This window comes from Rhopilema esculentum, chromosome 16, assembly GCF_057945365.1.
Source record: "Rhopilema esculentum isolate cy_ngs chromosome 16, ASM5794536v1, whole genome shotgun sequence".
NCBI lineage: Eukaryota > Metazoa > Cnidaria > Scyphozoa > Rhizostomeae > Rhizostomatidae > Rhopilema > Rhopilema esculentum.
In genome coordinates this window covers 7,739,768-7,765,773 of record NC_142830.1, presented here as the reverse complement: position 1 = coordinate 7,765,773, position 26,006 = coordinate 7,739,768, and the positions used below count along the sequence as shown (strand labels likewise).

The following is a 26,006-nucleotide window of genomic DNA, read 5'->3' as shown; positions in this document are numbered from 1 at the left end:
AAATCTAGCAAAAAAGTAAAAAAGTGTTGATACAAATGCAGAGATTGTAAGCTGAATGTTACCAACCTTCTCGTTTTCTGATTTCAAATCTCTTACAGTTTCTAAAAGATTTTCCACCTGTAAATGCAAGAAAAGGTCATTATAATAAAAAGCTAACTAACAAATTTTTGTAAAATATACACTAGATTTATTTCGACTACAAGAAAATTAATCGAAATTTCTTACTTCTATAGCAAATATAACCCAGTGCACAAAAATACTGAGTTATCTGATCAGTCAATTAATTTGTCTAGTAATTATTACCTTCTTCTCAAGACTATGCTTTGCGTTTTCCTTTTCCTGCAATTTCATTTCATATCTCTGCGATGAAACCTGCACGAAAGAAGGCATATCGTTGATATTCTCCATACAGGTCTTTATCTATATGGCTCTTTATGTGTTTTTTCGTATCTACTTAGATAAATTTCAGGGAACAGACTCGCAAGAGCAACTTAGCCTTCTGTCATAAAGTTGCTGTCATGAAAAATTATATGCATTCTAAGAAAGTGCAATAAATCGAAATAAATAAAAATGAAATGCAGTATTCAAATGGTACAAAAAGATGAGAATCTCACATTTGATAAAGAAGACTGTTGTAGCAATTCATTCTTCTCTTCTGTTAAAGAATTTACTTGAAAAACCAAATCCTGCAAATGTAAACATTGCATTGGTCTGTTGCAGTAATCTTCGATTTATCGGTAATAAATTCAATTGATCAATTCTTTTTCAACAATTTCATAAAAAGCAGAGCCCATAAAAACAAACTTAGATGTTTGAAATGCCTTTAATGAATTGCCTCCTGAACGTTATCTCAAAAATCTTAGGAATAGACACTATGATACCAGTGGCGTAACGTAGTTTAGGACATTATTGTTCAATAACTAATTATTATATATTCTTCGCATCAAGTTCAACTCATTTTCAAAAACATGAAAATCACTTCAACTGAAGCTTTTATAACTCAGCTCCACCCTGGTTAACAAGAAATATCATTCTCCTAGCTAACGAGACTTTACGTCTCTCTAATGGTGTTTGATATGTTCTACAAACTTCGATGCGACTTTCTTTCGGTAGATAGGGACCCCGTCTCAGTTTTTTCAAAGGCTTCCGTTTCGCCACTTTATAGCTTTCGTCATTGATAGTCAAGTACTTCTAAGGTCTGAAACATGAATCGTATAGAATCAATTCCTTATTGATTCCGAAAGATTGTTAAGATCAGAGGTTAAACAAATTAGGGGTCAAATACTTCATTCTACTTCTAGCCAACGGTGATGATGACGATGACGATAATTTTAACACGCAAATTTTATACTTCAACATAGCAATAATCGAAAAGTAAAAAACATGCTAGCGTATACAGGCAGGCTAATGCGTCTTCCGAAAGGATTCAAATACAAAACAAATGAAAAAGTCTGTTGAAAACTAAAGTAGAATAGAAAACGTGATAACATGTGTTTTAAATTTTCATGAACTTCAGTACAAAGAAACAACAAAAACGACAAAAAAGATAATTTGAGTTAAAGCATCGATATCTAATGGAGAATTTACGGGTTTACGGTGTTTGAACTTACCTGGAGTTTTTGTTCCTTTTCACAAATTACTAGAAATGAAAAAAGATCCAATGCAAACCAATCGGATAAATGTGGTAAGAATCTATTAAAAATATGCAATTAGTACAGAAACGTTGATCTAAAGTATGAATCAAGAAACTGTTACCTTAAAGTTATTCCAAAATCTCTCACAATCTTCCCAAGACGCGTATTTTTGCAGGAAAACGTTTTCTCAGTTCTAACAGTTCTCTCAGGACAGTGCTATTCAAGTTGCCCCCTTATTACATTTTGTTTATGTTAAAACGTATAAGATATGTCCTCTATGTTTCTCTCATATGCAACTCCTTCAGGCTCTTCCAACTTATTCTATTCCTATGCCCTTATCCCCCACTAGATCCAGCTCCTGAGCAGAGTTCAACTCCCCCCCCCCCAAGTTCATTTGCAATTTCAAATCCCCTTCTTAATGGTGGAAACTGCTCATTTTGTATTCCAGTTAAAACTACAATTACAAATCTCACTATTACGTAGGTAATTTGTAACTGGTTAGCTCGCTTTCACAAAATAAAACTATTACAATCGTAGTAATGCAAAAAAACGTTAAAAGGGGAGTAGCTCTGGGCTTAGACCAAGTGTTGTTCCTACAACAGAATATATAATATGTGGTGCAAATGGAGATGCTTGAAAGTTTGGAGATGAGGTAGCACTTCTTCTGATGATCAACGGACAAAGAGTCACAACTGTCGATCAAATAGCTGCATGAGTTGCCAAAGATAGTAAGTGAACTGATGAAAAGATTGACAAATGGAACTGATTCAAACTAACGTTTTAAGTCAGATATGAGGGTGATGAAAACGATCACAGAAATTGCAAATAATGTATACGACTCTGAAAATGTTCCTGAAGAAATGCTAGAATCAATATATATAGCTATACCTAAACAATCTGGGACAGCTGTTTGCAAACAACACAGAACTATTAGCTTGATGAGCCTCATAACAAAGATTATTTAAGGAATGGTATTAAATAGGATAAAAGACACTATCAGTGAAAACATATCAGATGAACAGTTTGGTTATAGACCAGGAAAGAGAACAAGAAATGCAATCCTCTGCTTAATAACAATAATAGAAAAGTGTATAGAAAAGCAGAGACAGCACGAACAGCTGATCAAAATATTAGAAGGACTCGAAATTGAAAAAAAAGATCTAGGGCTGATAAGGAATTTAAATTGGAACCAAAAAGCTGCAATTAGATTAAAAGGAGAAATGGGTGAATGGATTGAAATTCAGAAAGGAGTCCGACAAGGTTGTATTTTATCTCCTGATTTATTTAATATTTATAGTGAAAAGGCTCTAAACAAAATCAAAACATGTGATGGTTTAAAACTGGGGACAAGAAATTACAATTATATAAGATACGCAGGTGATACAACTTTGATGGCAGATTCAGAAGAGAAACTTCAAGAACTGGTCAACATCGGGTCAGTAGAAAGTGAACAGTTGGGTCTGTTGATAAATTGTCAACAGACTTTCTCCGTGATTTGTACAAAAAAGAAACAAATACAAACATGTTGCTTGAAAGAGAAGAAAAACATTATTGAACAGAAGGACAGTTTGAAATACCTTTGAAGTTGGGTTAAATCAGATGGGAGATCAGACAAAGACATTCAGCACAGAACTTGACTACCAAAACAAACATTCGCAGATATGAAAAATTTATTTTGTTCAAAAGAATCGGACTGCAAGTTAAAAACCGATTATTGAAATGCTACATCTGGGCAGTATTACATATGGAGTTCTGGACTATAAGCAGATCATTGGAAAAGAAATTAGAAGCCGTGGAAATGTGGATGTGTAGAAGAATGATGAAGATCTCGTGGGAGAAAAAAATGAAGAAAGAAGAAGTTCTACAGAAAGTATCTACTATAAGAAGTTCTACTATAAGAGAAAGGCAATGGAGATTTATTGGACATATTCTGAGAGAGGAAGATGGAACTGAGAAACATATTATAGAAACAGAAATGAAATGAAATAGGGCAAGTGGAAGGCAGAGAATGTAAAAGCTTGACTGGATGAAGGAAAAGCTGAAAGTTAAGACAAATGCGGAATTGGGAGATATTGCAAAGGACAGAGAGAAATGGAAAATAATGGGACAAAGTCTGAAAGACAATTCATGAACGCCTACGGCATGAAATGCTATGGTACTCGAAGAAGAAGAAGACGAGGGTGGCATATTTCTCTGACTTTCTGTTAGCATTGCAGTTGAGATTTGTTTCAAAGCCTATGGTTAGCTCTAAGACGTACAGACTGCTTTCTTTAGTTTTGAGAAGACTACATCCGAGAAACTTACTTTAAAAATTAGAAAAGAATTAAAAACATTATAGAAAAGGTACCTAAAAGAAACATGGCTAAAATTATTCAAGCCCCTTCCACCTTTATAAGAGACTCCCGAGTATGCAAGCTTGGAAATTTAGACTAACATACTACCCATAAAGAATGAATATGAAACCGATTGTCAACGGTGCCTCCAAATTTTCGTGCTCAAAAATGTAACAATTTGCGTATCATAAAAAGATTCAGCGCCATCTAGACCCCTTATGGAGGAGCCAACGCTGTTATATTTGGTTCTCAACAGAAACATGCCAAGGCCGGTTACCATACGCCTGACCGCAGCTTTATATTAAATGAATCAGGAAGCGTTTTTTATGACCAAGTCGACTCTTGGTTGCGACAGAATAGGCTGTCTGATACAAAACAACACGGAACATGGCGCTTGACAAGAAAACTGGCGTTCAAAAGTTCAATTTCAGTTTTGTTTCAGTCATTATGACAGCATTGGTAGTTGCTGAAACAATTTATCTGCATTTAAGGATATACAAAACAGAAAGCATCCTGATGAACAGAATAGACGATCTTGAAAGAAAACAGCATGTTACGGAGCAGAAATGTGAAGGAATTTCAAATCGTGTTGGTAAACAAAAGCAAGATTATAAAAATGATTACACTTTGTACCTGAAAGATAAAATCAGAAACATAGAGCAACGGAAAGTACGGCCAAGGCGTGACATTGACGCGAAAATTGATTCGATTCTACAAGCCTTAAAATCGCCGCCTCATTATATATTGCAGCCTTGGGAAAGGACACCCGGAAACGGAAGAAAATGCCAAAATGTTACACTTGTTTGCCAGAAGGGAGAAAGAGGAGCCAGGGGTAAATCAGGGCCCCGTGGTACAAAAGGAGATACCGGAGAGATGGGAGCTGTCGGTCCTGAAGGTAGGGTGGGCCTTCAAGGCCAGAAGGGTGACAGGGGGTTAAAGGGCGAGCCTGGTTTGCCAGGGAGATCTATTTCAAAACCAGATATAAAGTCAAAATTTCCTAACAAAATCCTAACAACAGAAGCAACCAATTTTACACTAGTTTGTGAAGCTGATGGAAACCCTACACCGAAAATGTTTTGGACCTTTTTAAAACAGAAGGTGGATTCGCGGTATGCTTTTCCAATGACAGGTGCCTTGGTTATTTCAAATGTCAACGAGAATGACAACGGTAAAATCGCATGTGTCGCAGAGAATGTGCTTGGTAATGATACGGCTGAAACAGAGTTGTCCGTTCTCACAAAACCAAGAATATCTTTGGTTTCTAAAAGGGTATCAGGCACAGCTGGGTTTCCCCTAGAAATAAAATGTAGTGCGACTGGCAATCCAGTTCCAAAACTCAGTTGGGAAAAGTCCCATGGAGTGCAAAGCGGTAGAGAAGTACTTTCAGCTGATCGCAAAAGTATCGCTTTAAAATTTACAAAGCCCTTCATTGCTGATGCAGGTTACTATATTTGTGAAGCAACTAATGATATTGGTATAACAAGGCAATCTGTTTTTGTTGAAATCCAAGCAAGAGATTGCTCATCGTTAAAAAAAAGCGGACAAAGAACAAGCGGAATATATACAATTAATCCAGATAATGGCGTCCCGTTCTCTGTGTACTGTGACATGACAAATGAGGGAGGTGGCTGGAATGTGATACAGAGACGCAGCGATGGATCAACTGATTTTTTTCTAAGTTGGGAAGCATACAGGGCAGGATTTGGAAACTTGATAAAGGAATTCTGGCTTGGAAATGAAAATATTCACCGTTTAACAAAGCAAAAAGACATGATGATTCGGTTTGATCTAGAAGATATAGAAGGAAACAGGGTGTTTGCAGAATACAACACATTTTACATTGATGGACAAGATAAACAATATACATTGCATGTGAGCTCTTATTCAGGAACGGCTGGCGATTCATTTTCAAACCTAAATGGACAGAAATTTTCAACCAAAGATAAGGACTATGACACTTATGGTAAAAGTTGTGCCATAGAGTTCCATGGAGCCTGGTGGTATAGTGACTGTCATTCTTCCAACCTGAACGGAAAATATCTTAATGGCCCACATAAATCATATGCTAATGGAATTAACTGGAGAACGTTTAAAGGCTACTACAATTCGATGAAAAAGACTGTCATAAGAATAAGGCCACGGAAATGACAATGAAGGCAGCAAAACGTCTACCTCGAGAGATAATTATTAGCAAACTGGATTTTTATGCTTGTTCTTAGTGTCTTTAATTGTACAAACTCCCCATAGTTTATCGTAGGGTTAAGAGATTGAGGAATCCCACTATTAGGAATCCAGCTTATTACGAACTTCTGCTATTACGAACAAAAAGCCTTGTCCCTGTGAATACTTCCTGAATAACGAAAATATAATATTGAGCATGTTATACGTTATTCCAAAGAAAAAAGTGAACATATCAATCCCCCCCCCCCCCCTCCCATATTCTCTTGGGCTAAATGTGGCAGTATTCAATTTCAGCTCAATCAGTTATATCAACATTGATTTAGGGGAGAGGGATCATGTTAAATAGAAATGTGTTCAAATCTGTAATTTAGTATCGAGAATTTTGCCTATGATTGCAATTACTGATGGGTAGACAGGCACGTTTCATTCCGCGCCGGCATTCAGAATCCTAGCCGTCGCCTTAAGCACTGCAGTCAAGTGTTTTCTAATCATGACCACTTGACTCTACATAAAAGTCTTTCCCATTTCCGTTACAAATAAATCCAGTTCAATGCCAGGCTCACCATGTATAAAACATATTTTCTCCTGAAGTCCCAGCTTCAGAGTTACATCCTTATTTGTTACGTCGATCAGTGCAGAGATTGAGTTAACTTTCCCGTTCAGGCACCGCAAGAAATAGTTGGTGAGCATTCTCTTGATGAAAATATCTACAGCCTCTGCAACTAGTTCTTTACACTAGATAAACTTAAATGAAATTCTGGCAAACGAACAAAAGTTATATTTTCCATAACAGTAATAAGCCGACTCATACCTCTATTTTGCTCTTCAATGCTCTCCTCTAATGTGGTGATGCGTTTCAGCTGTTCTTGAAGCTTAAATGCCAAGGAGCTCAAAGTCATCGAAATTTATTTTGATAATTATTTCGAGTGTAGCAAAATTAAAGAGAACTTTAATGATATTTTGGTTAAAGGCCTAGATTGTATTCATGGGAAAAAGCAAACAGGACATTACACATGCTTAAGCAACACAAGAGGAGATTCTAAATTGGAATAAACATAAAAACGCCATTGAGGCACTAATCAGTAATATGCATGTGTAAGCAGTAGCTTGTAACTCTCTTAAGTACTAGTAAGATTATGAATAAAAAGATTCTCGCTGGTAAACATTCACATATGTAACTCTAACGTAATGCCATTGATCAAGCATATGACTGCTTCTTTTGAATAAGAAAACGGGCCTTGGATAAGTTGGAGATATAAAAAGATCTTGTAATTATGTGCGATATGAATTAACCTAAGATGACAGCCTTACGTCTATCTCAAATGTTTGCCTCTCTGTCTCCATGCAACGTCTTCCTGCTTCGTCACGCTCGCTTGAGACAGCTAGAAAAACAGGTAAGAGATTTTAGACAAGCTATACGATGAATACAAACATCATTTCATAAGTAACCATTTTAATGGAATGTAAAAACAAGACCAGTCTTTCTCGCAAAAGTTAAAGCTTTGGACAGATTTTTCAGTATCATTAATAATTTTAAAATTCAGAAGAAACCAAATTAGCTTTGTTTTTCAAATATCTCGCGAGGGTATAAAAGTGCCGTCTTGGGCTCATCTCCTGTGTGCTTAAATATAAAGAATCTTTCTGTTTAGGCACACATTTTAATAGATGGTCTGTCTTGCTCACCTTGAATTTGATCGTTATTTTCTTCTAACATCTGTAAAAAATATCATACACACCTCTTAGGACACAAAAGTTAAATTTTAAAGAAAGTCAAATGAGCGTTTATATTGCTTTGTCCATTCGTATAAATATCCATAACGTAGGCCTGGATTGTCAGCAAATTTTTTGGAACTGTCTACGCTTATTTGTTTACTGTCAAAGTATTTCTACTTCTGGAATTTGTGACTTATCACTTTGAATTTACAAAGGGAACGGCTCAACGACCGACTTGAATAAGTATCTTGACAAATTATCTACTGCAGCTCCTCATTTCCAGATGCTTCATTATTGCGTGAAGAAAAATATAAGGACAATGCTTCGAAAAGGGCTACATTTTGATCCTCGTTCATTCACAACTGTTTAAATTGGCAAGAAGAGCCAATGACGTTGCTTATATCTATTGAACAAATAAAAGATGACACCAAGTGACATGACTGAAGTAGATTTTGTTTTCGGTCATAATATGTTAAGGAAACAACAAAAATTAATATCATGAATAGCAATTCAAATGAGATTTAAACTTACCACTAACTTTTCTTTGACGTCCATAAGTTCTGAAAAAGTAAAAAAGGTCAAAAGATCAAATGAACGGACAAATGAAGCATTTTATGCTCTACTTAGGCTTCTTTGAAGATTTTTTAGCGTTGCAAAATACTCCGAGCATTATAAGCAAAAATAAACATGAATTTTAGGCAAAACTTATGATAAAAAGATCTGCCGTTCTATGTAATTATAAATTTTCTCAGTAAATATCTATACTTATCATGACACTTCGAACAAAAGCTACTAAAAGTGTCAACAAAATAAGCTTAGAAAAAGATTTTGTCTCACCTTTACGAAGGTCTCCAATCACTCTTAAATCTTCGTTTCGATTATTATCATTCTGAAAGGAAACGTTGGCGCAGTTATTTATAAGGAAAAATCTGCGCTCCTTGAATTATTTATATCAATAGGAAATATCAAACAAAAAGTAAGAAATTCAAAAACATCAACTGTATTCATAGTTCTAAATGCCCCAGAACAGAGAGAAAGTTTCTAACGGGTGGCTCTTTATACTCTTGTGTGTAGAACTGGAAGGTGCAAGTCTTTCACGCTAAATGCAATCATCGGGTAAAACGGTGCTTTTCATCAGTATGCATTATATATTTCCTAAGGGTGAAAATTTAAATCTCAAATCTAGACCTCAGAGGTAGGAACTTCCCCGTATTAAAGGGTAAGGATAATCGGCCCGGGATAAATAATAGTACATGAAGTACCATAACATGCAAAATATTCACAATAAAGCATATTGTGAGGAAGGTCAAAGATCTTTTCAGGTTTTCATTCCTGAACATTCCTGAACTTGTATAAACTGTTAAGAATGCACCTGTCAGTAGTGTATTTTCACTTCCCTCTTTTGTTCCTCTTTTAACATAAAAAGCTATAAAGTTAACTCAACTATTAAGACGGTTAACTTAAGACATAAAAATAAATAAACTTACAATTCTGATATCATCTTTGAGTAGAACATTCTCTTTCAAAACCTTCTTTAGCTGGTCTTCTATTGCAGTCTTTTCATTTGCAATGCAAACATTTGCATCTTCTGCTTCAAGAAGCTGATTTTCAAGATCACGAATATTTTCCATGTGGTTCAGCTCTTCCATCTCTTTCTTCAAGGCTGTTAAGCTTCTGCTCAATTCATCATACTTCTCATGCATGATATCAAGCTCCTCAGTTTTGATCTCTAACCTCTTCTGCATTTCAAAGCTTTCAAACTTAAAGCTTTCGAGCGCATCTTTCTCTGTTGTTAGCTTTATAGCTTCCTGCGTTAATACCGCGTTTTCTTCTTGAATAAAACGCATCTTCTCGCGGGCTTCATTTAGACAAGAGTTAATCTTAGTGTTTTCCGCTGAATAATGTTCGGCAGCTGCCTTCATTTCAATCAGCTTATTCCAAATCTCCTTTGCTTTACCCCTAATCATCAATAATTCAGATTTGAGCAACTGCAGCTCGTCCTCTTGAGATTCCTTTCGGTCCAATTCAGACCTAACGAGGTCAAGTTCCTTTAGAAGGGCACTTCTTTCATCTTCTAGCTGAGACTTCTCGCATAAGTAAATCTTTAATTTATGGTTTAAAGCTTCATTATCCTTCACAAGGTTACAACAATTGCTATCGAGTATGTCTTTTTCTTTTACTAAACTGTCAATCAATCTCTTTTCTCTATCCATATCAGCTTTTAAGTTAGCGCATAGGTCTTGGTAACTGGCTGTCTGTTTTTTCGCATCGGTCAGCTCATCTCTCAGTTTTTCTTTTTCGCTCTCAAATTGCTCCAAATTTTCAGTTGCACTTTTCAAGAAATTTCTTAACTCTTCTATCTCTGCACTTGTCGCTTCGTAGCATTCAACCTTCGATTTTAAGCTCTCGTTATCAGTCTTAAGCTCATCATTTGCCTTGCAGGCGAGCTCAACGCTTTTTCTCTCTTTATCAAGAGCTAAGCTAAGGTCATGTTTTTCTGCCCCAAGCTGTTCTAGTTCCATCAGTTTTAGATTAATAGCATTTGTGATTTCAAAAAGCTGGGATTCCTTTCCCTTCAACAGTTCGTTTAATTGTTGATTCTTCTTCTCTTGTTCAGCCTGAAAAATATCATGTTGCTTTATATAACATTTCCATTCGTCAAGTTCCTTCTTTAAAACATTTGACTGGTTCAGAAGTTCTCGTTTTTCTTCTTTCAGTTCATTCATCTCCTGTCTCAGCAACTTTGCCTCTAAATCCATTAACCTGGTTTGTTCTTTTTCTTTTTTAAAAGCCTCATATGTACTAGAAAGCTTTTGTTTAAGCTCCAAAGCATCCTTGGACATTGTTTGATTCTCTTTTTCAAGACACTCGTTGCTCGCTGTTAAAGATGAAATTTCTTTTGTAAGTAGATCGTTTTTCCTTAATATCTGCTCTGAATTTTCTGATACCAACGCTAATTCTTGCTGCTTGTTTAATAATTCTCTTTCTGTCAAGCGATGTTTATTTTCGTTTTGCTTCATTCTGATACTTTCTTTGTGAACTGAATCGAATTTTTCTCTTAATTCGTTTAGACTTTCCACACCTTTTTCCATCAGTGCAGCCTTTGCAGCAAGCTGCTTTACTTCACTAAATAGAAGTTTGATGGTTTTCCGTACATAGCGGTTTCTGATGACATCATTATCATTACCATCGTCATGCTGCCCTTCGTTCGATACTAACCATCTACCGAGGTCCAACTCATCGCTAAAAAGTTCTTTGTTTTCATCTAGTTTGTCTCCTATCAAGACACAAATAGACTCTAGTATCCCGGACTCTCTTACTTTCTTAGTTTGCTCAAATTCCTCCTTTTTTGTCAAATCATATAGTTTGGCATTCAGATGTGATATCTCCTCATTATTCTGTATTGCAGCATTCCTACAGCTTCTAAGTTCTTCTCCAGTGAATTCAATTTGGTAAACAAGCTCTTTGTTTTCTTCTTTTAGTATATCAACCCAATTGGCTTTTTCTCTCAACTCCATAATTTCCGATTCTAGTATTGCACATTTTTGTGTGAAACTTTTTAAACTATATGAATTTCTTTCCAAATTTTCTCTTAATTCAAAGGAATTGAGAGACAGAATCTCATTTTCGTCCTTTAAAACTGTGATCTGTTGATGTAAGGCTTTTATGTCAATTTGAAGCTTCTCGTTCCTCATTTGTTCCATTTCAAGGTATTTGCTAGCTTCCCTTCTTTCATTCACCTCAGTTTCTTTCAGTGCATACTCTTTTGAAATCTGATCCAACTTCTTTTGCAGGTCTGACAACTGTTGTTCTTTTAAATGTCTTTTATTTTCGTTTTGCTTCATTGTAAGATTCTCAGCTCTAAGTTCATCGTATTGTTCTCTAATCCTAAGAAGGTCTTGTTTCTCCTTTCCAAGAATTTCAACGTTGGCTTCAAGCCGTTCATTTTCGTCTTTCAAAGAACTGTTTTCGTCTTGTAAATGCGTCATACGATTGTGGAGTGAATTGCTTTTCTCCTTTTCCTTAACCAATTCTTTTTCAGTTTCTTTCAATACGTCTACTTCAGATTTCTTTGATTCGTACTCCTTTGAAATCTGATCCAACTTCTTTTGCAGGTCTGACAACTGTTTTTCTTTTAAATGTCTTTTATTTTCGTTTTGCTTCATTGTAAGATTCTCAGCTCTAAGTTCATCGTATTGTTCTCTAATCCTAAGAAGGTCTTGTTTCTCCTTCCCAAGAATTTCAACGTTGGCTTCAAGCCGTTCATTTTCGTCTTTCAAAGAACTGTTTTCGTCTTGTAAATGCGTCATACGATTGTGGAGTGAATTGCTTTTCTCCTTTTCCTTAACCAATTCTTTTTCAGTTTCTTTCAATACGTCTACTTCAGATTTCTTTGATTCGTACTCCTTTGAAATCTGATCCAACTTCTTTTGCAGGTCTGACAACTGTTGTTCTTTTAAATGTCTTTTATTTTCGTTTTGCTTCATTGTAAGATTCTCAGCTCTAAGTTCATCGTATTGTTCTCTTATCCTAAGAAGGTCTTGTTTCTCCTTCCCAAGAATTTCAACGTTGGCTTCAAGCCGTTCATTTTCGTCTTTCAAAGAACTGTTTTCGTCTTGTAAATGCGTCATACGATTGTGGAGTGAATTGCTTTTCTCCTTTTCCTTAACCAATTCTTTTTCAGTTTCTTTCAATACGTCTACTTCAGATTTCTTTGATTCGTACTCCTTTGAAATCTGATCCAACTTCTTTTGCAGGTCTGACAACTGTTGTTCTTTTAAATGTCTTTTATTTTCGTTTTGCTTCATTGTAAGATTCTCAGCTCTAAGTTCATCGTATTGTTCTCTAATCCTAAGAAGGTCTTGTTTCTCCTTCCCAAGAATTTCAACGTTGGCTTCAAGCCGTTCATTTTCGTCTTTCAAAGAACTGTTTTCGTCTTGTAAATGCGTCATACGATTGTGGAGTGAATTGCTTTTCTCCTTTTCCTTAACCAATTCTTTTTCAGTTTCTTTCAATACGTCTACTTCAGATTTCTTTGATTCGTACTCCTTTGAAATCTGATCCAACTTCTTTTGCAGGTCTGACAACTGTTGTTCTTTTAAATGTCTTTTATTTTCGTTTTGCTTCATTGTAAGATTCTCAGCTCTAAGTTCATCGTATTGTTCTCTAATCCTAAGAAGGTCTTGTTTCTCCTTCCCAAGAATTTCAACGTTGGCTTCAAGCCGTTCATTTTCGTCTTTCAAAGAACTGTTTTCGTCTTGTAAATGCGTCATACGATTGTGGAGTGAATTGCTTTTCTCCTTTTCCTTAACCAATTCTTTTTCAGTTTCTTTCAATATGTCTACTTCAGATTTCTTTGATTCGTACTCCTTTGAAATCTGATCCAACTTCTTTTGCAGGTCTGACAACTGTTGTTCTTTTAAATGTCTTTTATTTTCGTTTTGCTTCATTGTAAGATTCTCAGCTCTAAGTTCATCGTATTGTTCTCTTATCCTAAGAAGGTCTTGTTTCTCCTTCCCAAGAATTTCAACGTTGGCTTCAAGCCGTTCATTTTCGTCTTTCAAAGAACTGTTCTCGTCTTGTAAAAGTTTCATATGATTTTGGTCTAAATCGTTCTTTTCCTTTCCTTTTTCGAATACCTTTTTAGATTTTTTCAGCTCGTTTAATTCTGACTGCTTTGATTCGTATTCCATTGAAACATGATCAAATTTCTTCTGCATGTCTGAGAACTGTTTTTCTCTCATGTTCCATTTATTCTCATTTTTCTTCAATTGGATATTTTCTTTACTTAGTGAATCAAACTTTACTCTCAAATCATGAAGCTCTATAATCCTCTTTTCCATACTTTCAACTTTGACGCTTAACTTCTCGCACTCATCAAACAGTGCAGTAACAACTTTTTCTACATACTGATTTCCTGTATCCTCGATGTTACCAAGAAAAGACATTTCTGAAGTATCAGAAGCATTCACCGCATCCTCGATACACATCCTTGAAGACACTTGCTGTTCTGACAGCCTTTCAACAATTAATGCTTCTATCAGACCCAACCGCCTCTTTTCGTTCTTCTCACTTTCATTGCCAAGGATCTGTTCTTGTTTGTTAATATTTCGCAATTCTTCTAGCTCGTTATACACAATTTCATGGCCTTTCTCCATTTCAAATACGTATTGTCTTCTCTCTGTTTCGATTCTATCAGCAATTTCGATTTTATCAAGTAGGTGACGTTTATCCTTATCCAGCTGGATATTTTCTTTTTTTAAGTTTTCGTTGTCTTTTCGTAGATTTTCCAATTCCATTCTTTGCATTTTAGCACCATGCAAACACTGCTCTAGCTTCTTTTCTGTCGGGTCCTTGACCTTATCTTCATATTTTTCTACCATGTCTTCAATTGTTGCAATCTTTTTCTGCAGTCCTGTTAGTTTAATTTCCAGCTCAATTTTTTCATCATCGATTTCAGAAATTCTCTCGATTTCTTCTTTTGTGGTCGCAACATCCTTCTCTAATTCTTTGATGTATTTTTCTCGTGAATCTTGAAGAATCAACTTTTCCTGTAATTTTCCAACCAGCTCCTTTGATTCCTTTTCTAACAAATTAACAGTATTTTCTAGTTGAGCATTTTCTACCTGCTTTCTCCCTAGCTCTTCTTCAAGCAATGACACTTTCTCATTCGAAATCGAATTCTCAGCGGACAGCATTTCTAATTGAGCTTGTATTCTGTTGTTATCAAATATCAATTCTTTGGTTTTACCCTGAAGGTCGTCAGTCTCTTGTTTTAAACTAGCAATACAAGCATTAAGTTTGATGTTCTCTTCATTTACACCGACAAGTTTGATGACTTCATTACGGAGCTCTCCAACCTCTATGTTACTCTTTTCGCTACCTTGCAGGGCCTCTCTAAGTTCGCCTATCTGTTTAACTGCTTGCTCATAACTCTGCTTCACCTCAAACAAAATCTCATCTTCTATTCTCATATCTTCCAAATCCTTCATAAGTGCTTTGATTCTGTCGTTTAAATCATCCACCTCATTCTGCAAATTTAGTTTGAGAGTTTCGTATTCCTTTACTTTCATATTGGATTTTGCTTCCGCAGAACGTAACATACATATTTCACCTTGGCATGCTTGTAGCTCTGCCACCAAATAGGAGCTTTTGTTTTCGAGTTCATCACATTTACTTTGCAGCTTCCTGCAATCTTCCATGAAATCTTTAAGCTTATCATTTTCTAATTTCAACTCATTATTTTCATCATATGCATTCTGCAAATACGACTGTAGACGATGTATTTTCTCAGATAGTTCATTATTCCACTCTTCTGCATGTGCTTGCATGGAGGCGTACTTTTCCTTCAGTTCCAGCAGCTCTTCTCTCTCACTCTCACCAACAAGCGAGTTATCATTGTTGACAATAGGACCGTCTTTGAATTGAATCGAGCTCAGGGACGCGCTTCCTTCCTTGTTATTATCTATAAAAACAGCATCCTCTTTTTGTAGATTATCAATATCACTTTCCAATGCATTACATTTGCTTATTTGACGCTGCAACGCTTCATTGATCGTTTTTTTATCATTTTCAACGGCTTCAAGGTCGGTCTGCAGTCGCAAAAGTTCCTCATTTAAATTATCTGTCCAGCCTTCCAAGAAAGCTACCTTATTCTTCAAGGAATTGTTTGCATGCGTTAACTTGTCTACTTCTTCCAGAAGAGAGCCGTCCTCTTTACAGCCTCCTTCGTAGTATCTGATCGAGGCACGGCGAACGTGCTCTATAATCTCGTGATCGTCAATATCGTCATCAGTATCGTCACCACTTGTATCAGAATTCATTGCTCTGACCAAATCTGAAAGCTTTATATCTGATGAGATCAAAGTGTTTCTTCGGTTCTGCTCAAACGCGGAATTTACTATTTCTCCATGTAAAAGACCATCACTGAAACCAACTAATTTTGTATTCTTTTCTTTGTATTTATCACTACCCTGACCAGCAATACCTGATCCTTCAAATGATGCTGTTTGGTTATCTTCATACGTCTTATAATTACTAGCGTTTTCATCAGGAGAACCGTTTAATTTTTTAAGCAACTCATTATACCTCTCCACAATTTCTTCATTTGTTTCCATTAAGCTAGCATTTTCTTCTAAAATATCTTCCATGGAAATCATAGTGTCATCATTCTGTGCAAACTTCTCAGCTTTCTCTTTTATTTTTACAAACTTTCCTTCTAATGCTTTTATCTCTTCTTTAAGCTTCAAATTTTCTTTCTCTGAATCTTCTAACGACTGACGTGTTTTCCATAACTCTCTTGCAAGTTCAGTGCTTTCATTTGATACTTCACTGTTGTTCCTAGCAATGGCAGCTTTATCACTGCCTGCTCTGTCTGCCGCTTCGCGTATTGTTTCGGCAAGTTTCGTGTTTTCTTTTTTTAAATGCTCGATTTTTTCAATCATGTACTGTTTTTGCTCGTTTACATCTGAAGTTGTGCAAAGCAGATTCTTTATCTTTGCCTTTGCATTTTCGAGCTCTAAAAGCAGTTGGCCTGAAAATTCATTTGTTATACATAAAAACCATGAACGATGAAAAGACGTAGCAACATGAGAAATTAACAGCCATGTTATCAATAGTAATTCATTGTTTGAACAAATAAAAGAAGCAAGAAAAGAGAATAATGAAAACCTATACGACAAGAAATTGCAGATATGCCATTTGGATTCACTGAAGGAAAGGGAACTACTAATGCAATATTCATCATGCGCAATTTGATTGAACGAAGTATTGAGGTCCAAAGGATATATTTCTGTTTTTTAATGATTACTCAAAGGCGTTCAACAAAGTTCGACATGAAAAACTGTTTGCCACACTTGATAAACTTGATATCGATAGAAAGACTTTGCGATGGATCAGAAATCTATACTTGGAGCAGACTGCTGCAGTTAGAGTTGAAAATAAATTGAGTGATTGGATTGAGATCAAGAGAGGTGTTTTGCAAGGCTGTGTTTTGTCACCGGACTTGTTTTCGTTGTTAAGTGAAATAATCTTGAGGGAAGTCGAAGATCTGCATGGAGTGGTTATAAATGGACGCAACGTGAGCAACATCAGATATGCAGATAAAGTTTTGATTGCTCAGAAAAAGATCTGCAACATATTCTAGATAAAGTTATAAAAGAGAGTGAGTCCTTGGTGTTGGCATTGAATGCGAAGAAAACATACTCGATGACAGTATCAAAGAAGCAAAGTACACAAACATGTACGCTTAAAGCAAGTGGAATCGAAATAAAACACATCGAAAAATTCAACTACCTAGGACGCCTTTTAACATCTGATGGCAAACCAAACCTGATAAAACAAGGCGAAGACAAAAAGAGATCTATTTCAACAAGTTCAAACATTACCATGTCAACGAGACAGAGAATCCCGAATGGTTATTTTTGTTCCATGGATCTATATGGATGTGGGACATGGAGTATCTCAGCTGTTATGCAAAAGCGTTTGGAGGCAACAGAAATGTGGCTTATAAGAAAAATACAGAAGATATCATGGACTGATAAGATATCAAATGAGCGAGTACTCACAATTGCTAACGTGAAGCGAAAATTGTTGCAGACCATCAAAAGCAAGAAAATGACATTTTTGGGACATGCTATGCGGAGAAAAGGCATAGAGAACCTATCACTAGCCGGAAAAGTAGAAAGTAAACAGAGAGAATGACGTATTTGAGCAGCATCAAAGATTGAACTAACAGGACAAATGAAAATGAACTAATTCAAGCAAATCAAAATAGAGAATTTTGGAGGAGCATGATCGTCAACGCCTTAGCGCATGACACATAAAAAAGAAGAAGAGGGTACGATGTCGAAAGTTTGATCCTTTTTATCTGGAAAAGGCTTTTTCTTTTTGCAGGCAAAAAGAGTTCAATTTTGCTCAAACACATTATTTAAAACCAGATATAAAGAAACACAGATTGATAAAAAAATGTCAACTAGGTCGTAATCTTGTCATCAGCTAATTTCGATCGAATTCAGGAATCAATCCAGTCACCATTTGATTATTATTCAAACTTTCACCGAAATCGAATTACGTCATGAAAACAATGATTCCGATAGAATAAATAAGAGTTTATTTAAGACCCCATCCCCTGTTTAATTGGAATCAAGAAGCAATTCATATGCAAAGCAAACAGTACCCTGAGAATGACTGGCTTCAACCATTCTAACTCCAGCAAAATTTCCATTGCCACCTTGAAGATTCGCAAGCTGTTCGGCAATTTGTTCCGTCTGGTTTTCATTGAAAATCAAATATTTTGCAGGGCTGTCTTCACATCCTGAATCAACTGCACCTAAGCTTGATCCAGATTCGCGCAAATTCTGTAGTCTCTTTCCAATTAATTGTTCGCATTTCACAAGTTTTTCCAATTTTTCAACTTCATCTGTGCCATTTCTAACAAAGTAAACCGTAGGGTAGGCAGCATTTCCCTCAATATCCAACTGGTGGTGCTCATTTTTTGCATATTTATCATCGCTATGCTCCAATTCATCGATTCTTTTATATGCTTCGTTCAAAGCCTCTTCCAATTGGAGATTTGAGCCAACCAGTTCGTCATACCTATCGGCCTTCAACTTGGCATCTGCATAGAGCTGCATGTACTTACTCTGATTTTGTCTTGTTTCGGAAACGCATTCCCGGAGCAGATTTATGGTCTTGTTCTGCTCCATTAGCTTTAAGGAAAATTTACAAGATCAAAATTTAAGCAACAAATTTACAACAACAAAAAAACCTGCATGCAAAAATCTAAATAACTGCTCTTATTTCCAAATGATATATCTAAGAAAGCCAAGAAGAAACTTAGTTCAAATCACATTATAGCGTATGATTATGCTTCAACTTCAAACGACAGAAACGATACAAAAGACATAACAAACAAATAAAATGGAAGCTGAAGACTTCCGTTTGTTTTTCTTAAAAAAGGATGACAACTTGAAGAATAAATCTAACTTACAAACCTTTGAATCAAATTTTGTTTTTTCTTCCTGAATCAACTTGTCAAAATCTCCTTTTGTTTTTGCACAGGTTAAAGAAGCCTCTTTCTTGCGTTTTAATAGACTCAGCTCATTTTGTAAGCTTTCTAAAGAGATGACAAATCGGTCTTTTAGCTCATCATGAAGTGACAGTCTGCGAACTTTCTCCTTTTCTAACTGCAAGTCAGTACGAGCCTGAATCAATTCCTTTTTTAATTCTTCACTTTTATCCACAAATCTCAATTTTAATTCCTCAGCAATTTTTCTTTTTTTAGTATGATTGTCTTTTGGGATTTCAGTAGGTGCGTTATCAAACTGCAAACAACAGGATCCTTCACCTAAAGCTCTATCCATCTTTTCAAACTGGCAGCATACAGGCTTGTCCTCAAATGACTTTTGGCTACCAACGTTTACACCAGGATGAGAAGGGCCTTCAGCATCTTCTGTTTTTGACAGAACAGGATTGCAAGTACCAATTTCTATATCATCAAAATTAGTTTTAACAAAGGAATTTTTTTCAATGTCGGAAAGTCTTGAATTTTTTTCAGAGTGAAACTCTGCTTTTAATTCTTCTAGCTTTTCTTGCAATATTCTATTTTTTTTAGCTTTTTTAACACATTCGCTGTTAAGTTTTATAACCTTCTTTTCGAAGTATTCATTCGAGCATTGAAGTTCTCTTGCCTTTTTTCTTAATTCAGTTTTTTCACTTATCAGCAGCAACTTGTCTTTTAAAAGATCTTTCTCTAAACTAAAGCCACTTTCCCCGTCAGCTTTGATTTCTTGTAGAACGTTTTCACTGCTTTCTACCACCTTTAAGAGTTCATCTTCAATATTATCGCCAGAGGTACAAACAATATCTTGCGTTCTTCTCTCCTTTATATAGGAAATGATGGATTCAAGCTTCATCTTTAAAATGTTATTTTCATAGTCTTTGCACCTAGAATGCTCCCTTGCTCTCTCTAGATCTTCTTGAAGCTGTGATTGTAACTGCTTTAGAGCACTGACATTTCTTTCAAGATCATTAGCCACCAGATGCTCATGCTCTGCTCTTGCTTTCTCAATTTTCAAGTTGCATGCTAGCCTGTTCAGTTTATCTTCGAGTCCTTCCGCTCTCCTCTCTGTTACGCAAAAGTCTTGAATTGAGTGAAACAGCTCTTTTACCAGCTCCTCGTTCTTCTCTTTAAGGCTTATAATTTTTGTAGATGAACACCCTCCGAAGTTTGCGGGGGACATTTTTTCGATATCAATTTCATTTGAACTGGTTTTCGAGGGCTAAAGAAAGCAAAAATCTGCTCATCAAACGAAAAAGAGCAATTTACAAGACGAGTAGCTCAAATGAGGTGTACCTTTTTATCCCAATCTAGACTTCCAAATAGTAGAATTTACTTACAATGAAAGAAAAACTGTGGCTTAAATTGTTACATTACAAATTTTGAATTCAAAAAATTTCTTTAATTAAATTAGAAAAAATCTAAATTGTTACTTCTTAATTAGGGTTTAATCCAAGAGGAATAATGATTTATATCGGCTGTGGATGGTGTTCCTGATAAATACTGCGATTTCCTATCAATATATTACCAAAAAGGCGATAACAGAGCCGGTAACAGATCCAAAGGAGGAAGGGAAACGCTCGCAAACACCAGGGCTGATGTTCTCAGTATGCAGCTTAAGAATAACAATGAGATCTAGAGCGATAAACTCTCTAAAATGAACAATACAATTCCAGGTAACGCAATTCAGTGTCCTAGGCCCTATTCGCACTGCAAATATGATAATGTTTGTCAAACCTGATATTCTCACACCAATTAAAAAAACTTTTTCATGATTAACAAAGTTTGTCAGACTTCTTGTTTGCATTAGGCAGTTTTCTGAGATGTTATATTGTTATCTAACACGTTATCAGGTTGCCATTAAGAAATTGTACCTTTTTAAATCGTGATATGATTTCAAATAGCACCCATGGCTTTTTTATTGGTATTAACATAATTCTCGCATCTCCGTCGAGTTACCTGCTGGTTATCATAGATTTTTAAGAGATTGTGATGCTCCAAAGCTCTACGACGGAACCTTTAACCAATTAGTCGAGACGTTACAATTTGTCAGATTTCAGATTTTGCTGTTCGCACTCGACCAATTAAGCTAGCCGCCTTTGAAGATAGAACAATAAGAGATTATTATTATCAGGTTTCTAGATGCAGTGCGAAAACGGCCCTAGTAAGTTCACAAAATTCATGTTTCTAGTCTCATAAATTCGTGTCTCATAAAGCTTTAAGGGCTATCAAAAAAGATTCTTCAAGAAGAGGCACTATATAGGCTCTCTTTTGAGGCCTTGTTTTGACCTTCCCTAAACTCAATTCTTGGTTACATCCCCGGTACAGAGCCTCATTCAGACTGAAAGAATAAATTGTAAAAAAACAAGCGATGTATTGGCCTACCTTACTTAGATTTATGTTGCTTCTAATAAGAAACTCAGTTTCTGAGCTGCTCTCCGCAATGCAAGACTTTGTGCCGGTAGCATCCACTGGCACTATACTAGAATCAATCAATCCTTGGTCATCAAACTTCGTTGCAATAAACTCTCTCGAAGGTCTGCAGGCTGGCTGCTCAACACTCAATGCAAATTCTTCACTAGCTGAAGAAGAATAATCCATGACTGGTTTAGCAGAATGGCGATTAGGGAATTCTTCTTCGTCAGTGTCATCATAAACTGTCATTGTAATTTCGGGCACATCAGAAGCAGAACACTCTTTACTAAAGTTTACCAAGTCATTTTCGAAGGACTCCTTAGAATAGATGACATTTGACATTCGTCTTCCTTCATTTACTGTATCAGAACTAATATTTACATTAGCAACTTTTTCCTGGTTGATCTGTTCCTGAGTCTCACTTAACACGTTATTGTCCCAAATTTTAGGCTGAACCGTGTTTTCTGAAACGGACATGGCCGCTTCTTGAGTGGAATTTTGTTCACTTGTGCTCAGCATCGTTTCAGTTGAAGATTGGTTATCAGAAGAGATGCCATACTGAACAACCTCAGGATTTTCCGCAAAACGCACATGACTTCTGTTGGATTTTTTTGAATTATTTGTTGCTTCTTTATCGGGTTTATTGGTCAATTCATGGTAATCTGTATTTGTTTTTTGTACATTCACATTGTTCTTCATTTCTGCTGAGCTTGTTTCAAGAAGAAAGAGGGTTTCTGATGGGGATGAAGTCACTGCCTGTACAAAGCCATCATTTTCTGAAAAAGAACTGCTGCTTGCCTCGCCTTCATCTTCGCAGCTTCTAGGACTTGCATCATGATCACATTGTCCTTTAGTAGACTCTGGTGTATTGGACATTTGGTTTAGAGCTGCCTTTTCACCTGAATCTAAAACAAGAGAAGTTTATAGCAATCGGGTTTGCATTCAGATTTTGAACTTTTCACTGATACTGACTAAGTCACCTTTATTTAATTTGCTGGCTTTTAGACTTAAGTTCTCAAAATCATAATATCAACGCTATGATTATAAAAATTTAATAAAGTAAGATTTCACAAATAAATGGTCCATTTCGTTTACAGAAAAACACAGCACACAATACAATACAATATGATACGAAACAGCATGATGAGAAATTATATGATACGACACAATAAAACAAGATATAGTACAGTACATGGCAGTACAGTACATGACATAACAGTACATGGCAGTACAGTTCATGACAGTACAGTAGATGACAGTACAGTACATGGCAGTACAGTACATGACAGTACAGTATATGACATAACAGTACATGGCAGTACAGTACATGGCAGTACAGTATATGGCAGTACAGTACATGGCAGTACAGTACGTGACAGTACAGTATATGACATAACAGTACATTGCAGTATAGTACATGGCAGTACAGTACATGACAGTACAGTATATGACATAACGGAACATGGCAGTACAGTACATGGCAGTACAGTACATGACAGTACAGTAATTGACATAACAGTACATGGCAGTACAGTACATGGCAGTACAGTACATGGCAGTACAGTAATTGACAGTACAGTATATGACATAACGGTACATGGCAGTACAGTACATGGCAGTACAGTACATGACAGTACAGTACATGGCAGTACAGTACATGGCAGTACAGTTCATGACAGTGCAGTTCATGACAGTACAGTACATGGCAGTACAGTACATGACAGTACAGTACATGGCAGTACAGTACATGACATAACAGTACATGACAGTACAGTTCATGACAGTACAGTAGATGACAGTACAGTACATGGCAGTACAGTACATGACAGTACAGTATATGACATAACAGTATATGGCAGTACAGTACATGACAGTACAGTATATGACATAACAGTATATGGCAGTACAGTACATAGCAGTACAGTACATGGCAGTACAGTACATGACAGTACAGTACGTGACAGTGCAATAAAGTGTAGTAAAGTGCAGTACAGTGCAGCGCAGTACATGCACACCAGGCCACCCCACACTACGATACGATACGATATGATATGATACCATACGATATCATACGATACAATACGATACGATAAGATGCAATATTATATGATACCAAAAAATTAGAAAACTTTGATAAAAAAATACGATCACTGGAATCAAAACAATGCCAGCACTAATTAAAACAAGGAAAGGTAATCATCAGCAACATGAAAAATACTAAAACCGTGACAATAAAACACATAAAGATCAAGTAATCCATCGACTCTAGTCTTGTAAAAGCAATTGTAAATGAAAAGCATTTTTGATTTGCTGTATTGATGTTTGTTTAAGAAAATCTTCGAAAGCGGCTCTTTTATTGCAACTGGTGGTTTTAAAAGAATAGGCTTTAAAGGTTTCATTCTAAAGCCACGTTGTATTCTAAAACGCTAGTAGCATTTATTGCTTCTAATTTTAGAAATTATAATGGCACCAAAGCAACAATACAGAAATTATACGAGAAGCTCCCCACGAAGAACTAAACTTGACATTATCTCTAGTTAACATTTTGCATAGCATCATCCCCTGCAACCTCACGTAAAACACCTAACAATGCAACAAAATGATCTGCCTTTTACAATCTAGTTCGCACTAGAAATATGAATCTGAATTTGAAAATATAATCTCTACGTATCTAGGTTTTCTAATAAAACTCAGTCCTTAACAAAACAAATTTTTCATCACGACCACGGTCTTGCTATTGATAAAGGAAACTATATTAAGATAGGAACCGAACTGAAATATAACGGAAGTCAATAATTTGGAGACTAATTTTCTGATTAGGGTATTTGAGGTGAGTTCCATATGCCCCTGTGACCAGCACCGTGAAGATATAAATACCAATCATTGAGTACAGCTTCAGTCTGTAGACCATCATATTACATCATGCTTCCATCTTCTTTGCGTTTAAAAGCGTGTTAAGAAGCCTGTTTACACGTACTACGGCCTTTTACGGCAAGAAAAAAAACCCAACTTTATATAGACATACTTCGCTATGAAAGATTGATCTTTTCGAAGTTAGACTTTCTACATACCCTCACTATCCATTTTACATCCAGATGTAGATTGGTTTGATGTTCCGTCCAAGATAGTCAAAAGCCTAAAGAAATACAGATGAGCTCAAAATTATTTTGATTTTATACGGCCAAGCATTTCTGAAATTAGCAGTATTTCTAATTTTCCTTTCAAGCGCAGTGAGAGGGGGGCTCTACAACTGTGACTTTAAATATCATCCACTTTTCCAATTATTTCTACTTTTACATTAAGGTCTTCATGCCTATATAAACATCCCTTTTTAACAAGCGAACAATCGGACTTACTCTTTTAACGGAAGCTCTTTAATAATTATGTAGCGATTCCGGAAAAATTTTGCCAGAATAGTACCAAACCGTTTTAGCCATCGGAAACTTAAGGATGCTCTTGCATACAATATAGGATTTCATAAAATAGTGAAGATTTCTTCGTTTAGAATACGAAAGCAGGTAGCAAGCGTAAAAGGCTCATAACAGTTACCGGTGATGGTCTTTTTTTAGAGCCCAAGCCTTTGCAGTAAGACCTCGTCGATCTGATATTTCGGGATTTGCACCATTCTCAATAAGCATTTTAACACATTCCTCTGACCCATCTGCTGCCGCAAGCATCAGTGGAGTTCTGCAAAAAAAGTTAAAATTACAAAAGACGTTTCAAGTTAATGCTAATCATTTCCTTTGGCACTACAAGGAATTAAGTCTTATGATTTCAAAACGTTGCACAATTTCTTAATCTACAACACTTTCCAAACCTAGTTGGAAAACCGCTCTGTACAAATATAAAGTGTCAATGGCACTGTTAAATTCTCATCTCTCTCCGACAAAAACGTTGATTACTTACATAAAAGCGTTCCTGCAACCTACGCCAGTAAGCAATGGAGCCAAATTAACAACTATGTGAAACACTTACGATAAGGTGCAACTGCAACAACAAGTCGGCGAGGATTGGAGTCTGTTAGTATTCGTACCATCCTCGCCATAGAATTGCTGAAATAACGTATTTTGACAAGAGGTGAAATTAAAATCATATATGTTGATTTACCTGCCATAGCAATCCTTTGCATTGATTTTGACACCAGATTCTACTAAAAGCTTTGCGGTGCTCAAAAGTCCATTTGCGCAAGCATGGTGCAATGCTGTAAGAAGATGCTGCAAAGAAAAATTTTAAAAGACTTTATGTAATACAGATGTAAAAATGGTATGGAGTTGGTAATTGCAAATCATACAGGCTAGAAGAAACGACTCCTGGGAAATACAGGTTGAGTATTATTGTATGGACACTCTTTTGGACTCTAGGCATAGACTTTAGATGACCTTCACAAACAAAAATTGATATATCGGTTTAGTTCGAAAAACTTATTTCTTATTAACAATCTTAACAGAAATTTTAACACATAACACAAAATTATCCGTCACAAAAAAACACAAAAACTCCACAGAACTCAGCAAGTACATCTGGACTCTAAAAACAACAACATCGACCACTCCATTTCCTGGCGCATTCTCACAACAAAGTCATCTTACAACAATTCAAGCTGAAGATGCAACCTTTGCTTCAAAGAAAAGACCCTCATCATCTGCCACCCAGAATTATCGACACTCAACC

The 26,006-nt window shown here is 36.1% G+C and overlaps 2 protein-coding genes across 2 annotated transcripts in view; one reads left to right on the top strand and one right to left on the bottom strand.

Moving 5' to 3' along the window:
• LOC135682016 (uncharacterized) overlaps positions 1–26,006 on the bottom strand; it is a 34,593-nt gene that overhangs the window by 5,272 nt on the left and 3,315 nt on the right. Inside the window, exons 4-19 of the mRNA XM_089113245.1 lie at positions 25,443–25,549; positions 24,885–25,022; positions 24,407–24,471; positions 21,306–22,240; positions 18,856–20,142; positions 18,039–18,570; positions 9,349–16,394; positions 8,699–8,750; positions 8,393–8,421; positions 7,832–7,862; positions 7,460–7,530; positions 6,960–7,020; positions 1,611–1,639; positions 615–686; positions 304–372; positions 67–117 (exon numbers count right to left, since the gene is read on the bottom strand). Coding sequence (XP_088969371.1) covers positions 67–117; positions 304–372; positions 615–686; positions 1,611–1,639; positions 6,960–7,020; positions 7,460–7,530; positions 7,832–7,862; positions 8,393–8,421; positions 8,699–8,750; positions 9,349–16,394; positions 18,039–18,570; positions 18,856–20,142; positions 21,306–22,240; positions 24,407–24,471; positions 24,885–25,022; positions 25,443–25,549 — 10,575 coding nt within the window. The remainder of the gene's footprint in view (positions 1–66; positions 118–303; positions 373–614; positions 687–1,610; positions 1,640–6,959; positions 7,021–7,459; positions 7,531–7,831; positions 7,863–8,392; positions 8,422–8,698; positions 8,751–9,348; positions 16,395–18,038; positions 18,571–18,855; positions 20,143–21,305; positions 22,241–24,406; positions 24,472–24,884; positions 25,023–25,442; positions 25,550–26,006) is intronic.
• Positions 4,256–7,452, top strand: LOC135681908 (uncharacterized). Its single transcript, XM_065196554.2, has one exon. It carries the CDS (start codon positions 4,355–4,357, stop codon positions 6,113–6,115), a length of 1,761 nt encoding a protein of 586 aa, XP_065052626.2. The 5' UTR covers positions 4,256–4,354; the 3' UTR covers positions 6,116–7,452.

Coding starts and splice junctions, on each gene's coding strand:
- LOC135681908 (XM_065196554.2), top strand. CDS start 4,355: ATGGCGCTTGACAAGAAAACTGGCGTTCAAAAGTTCAATTTCAGTTTT.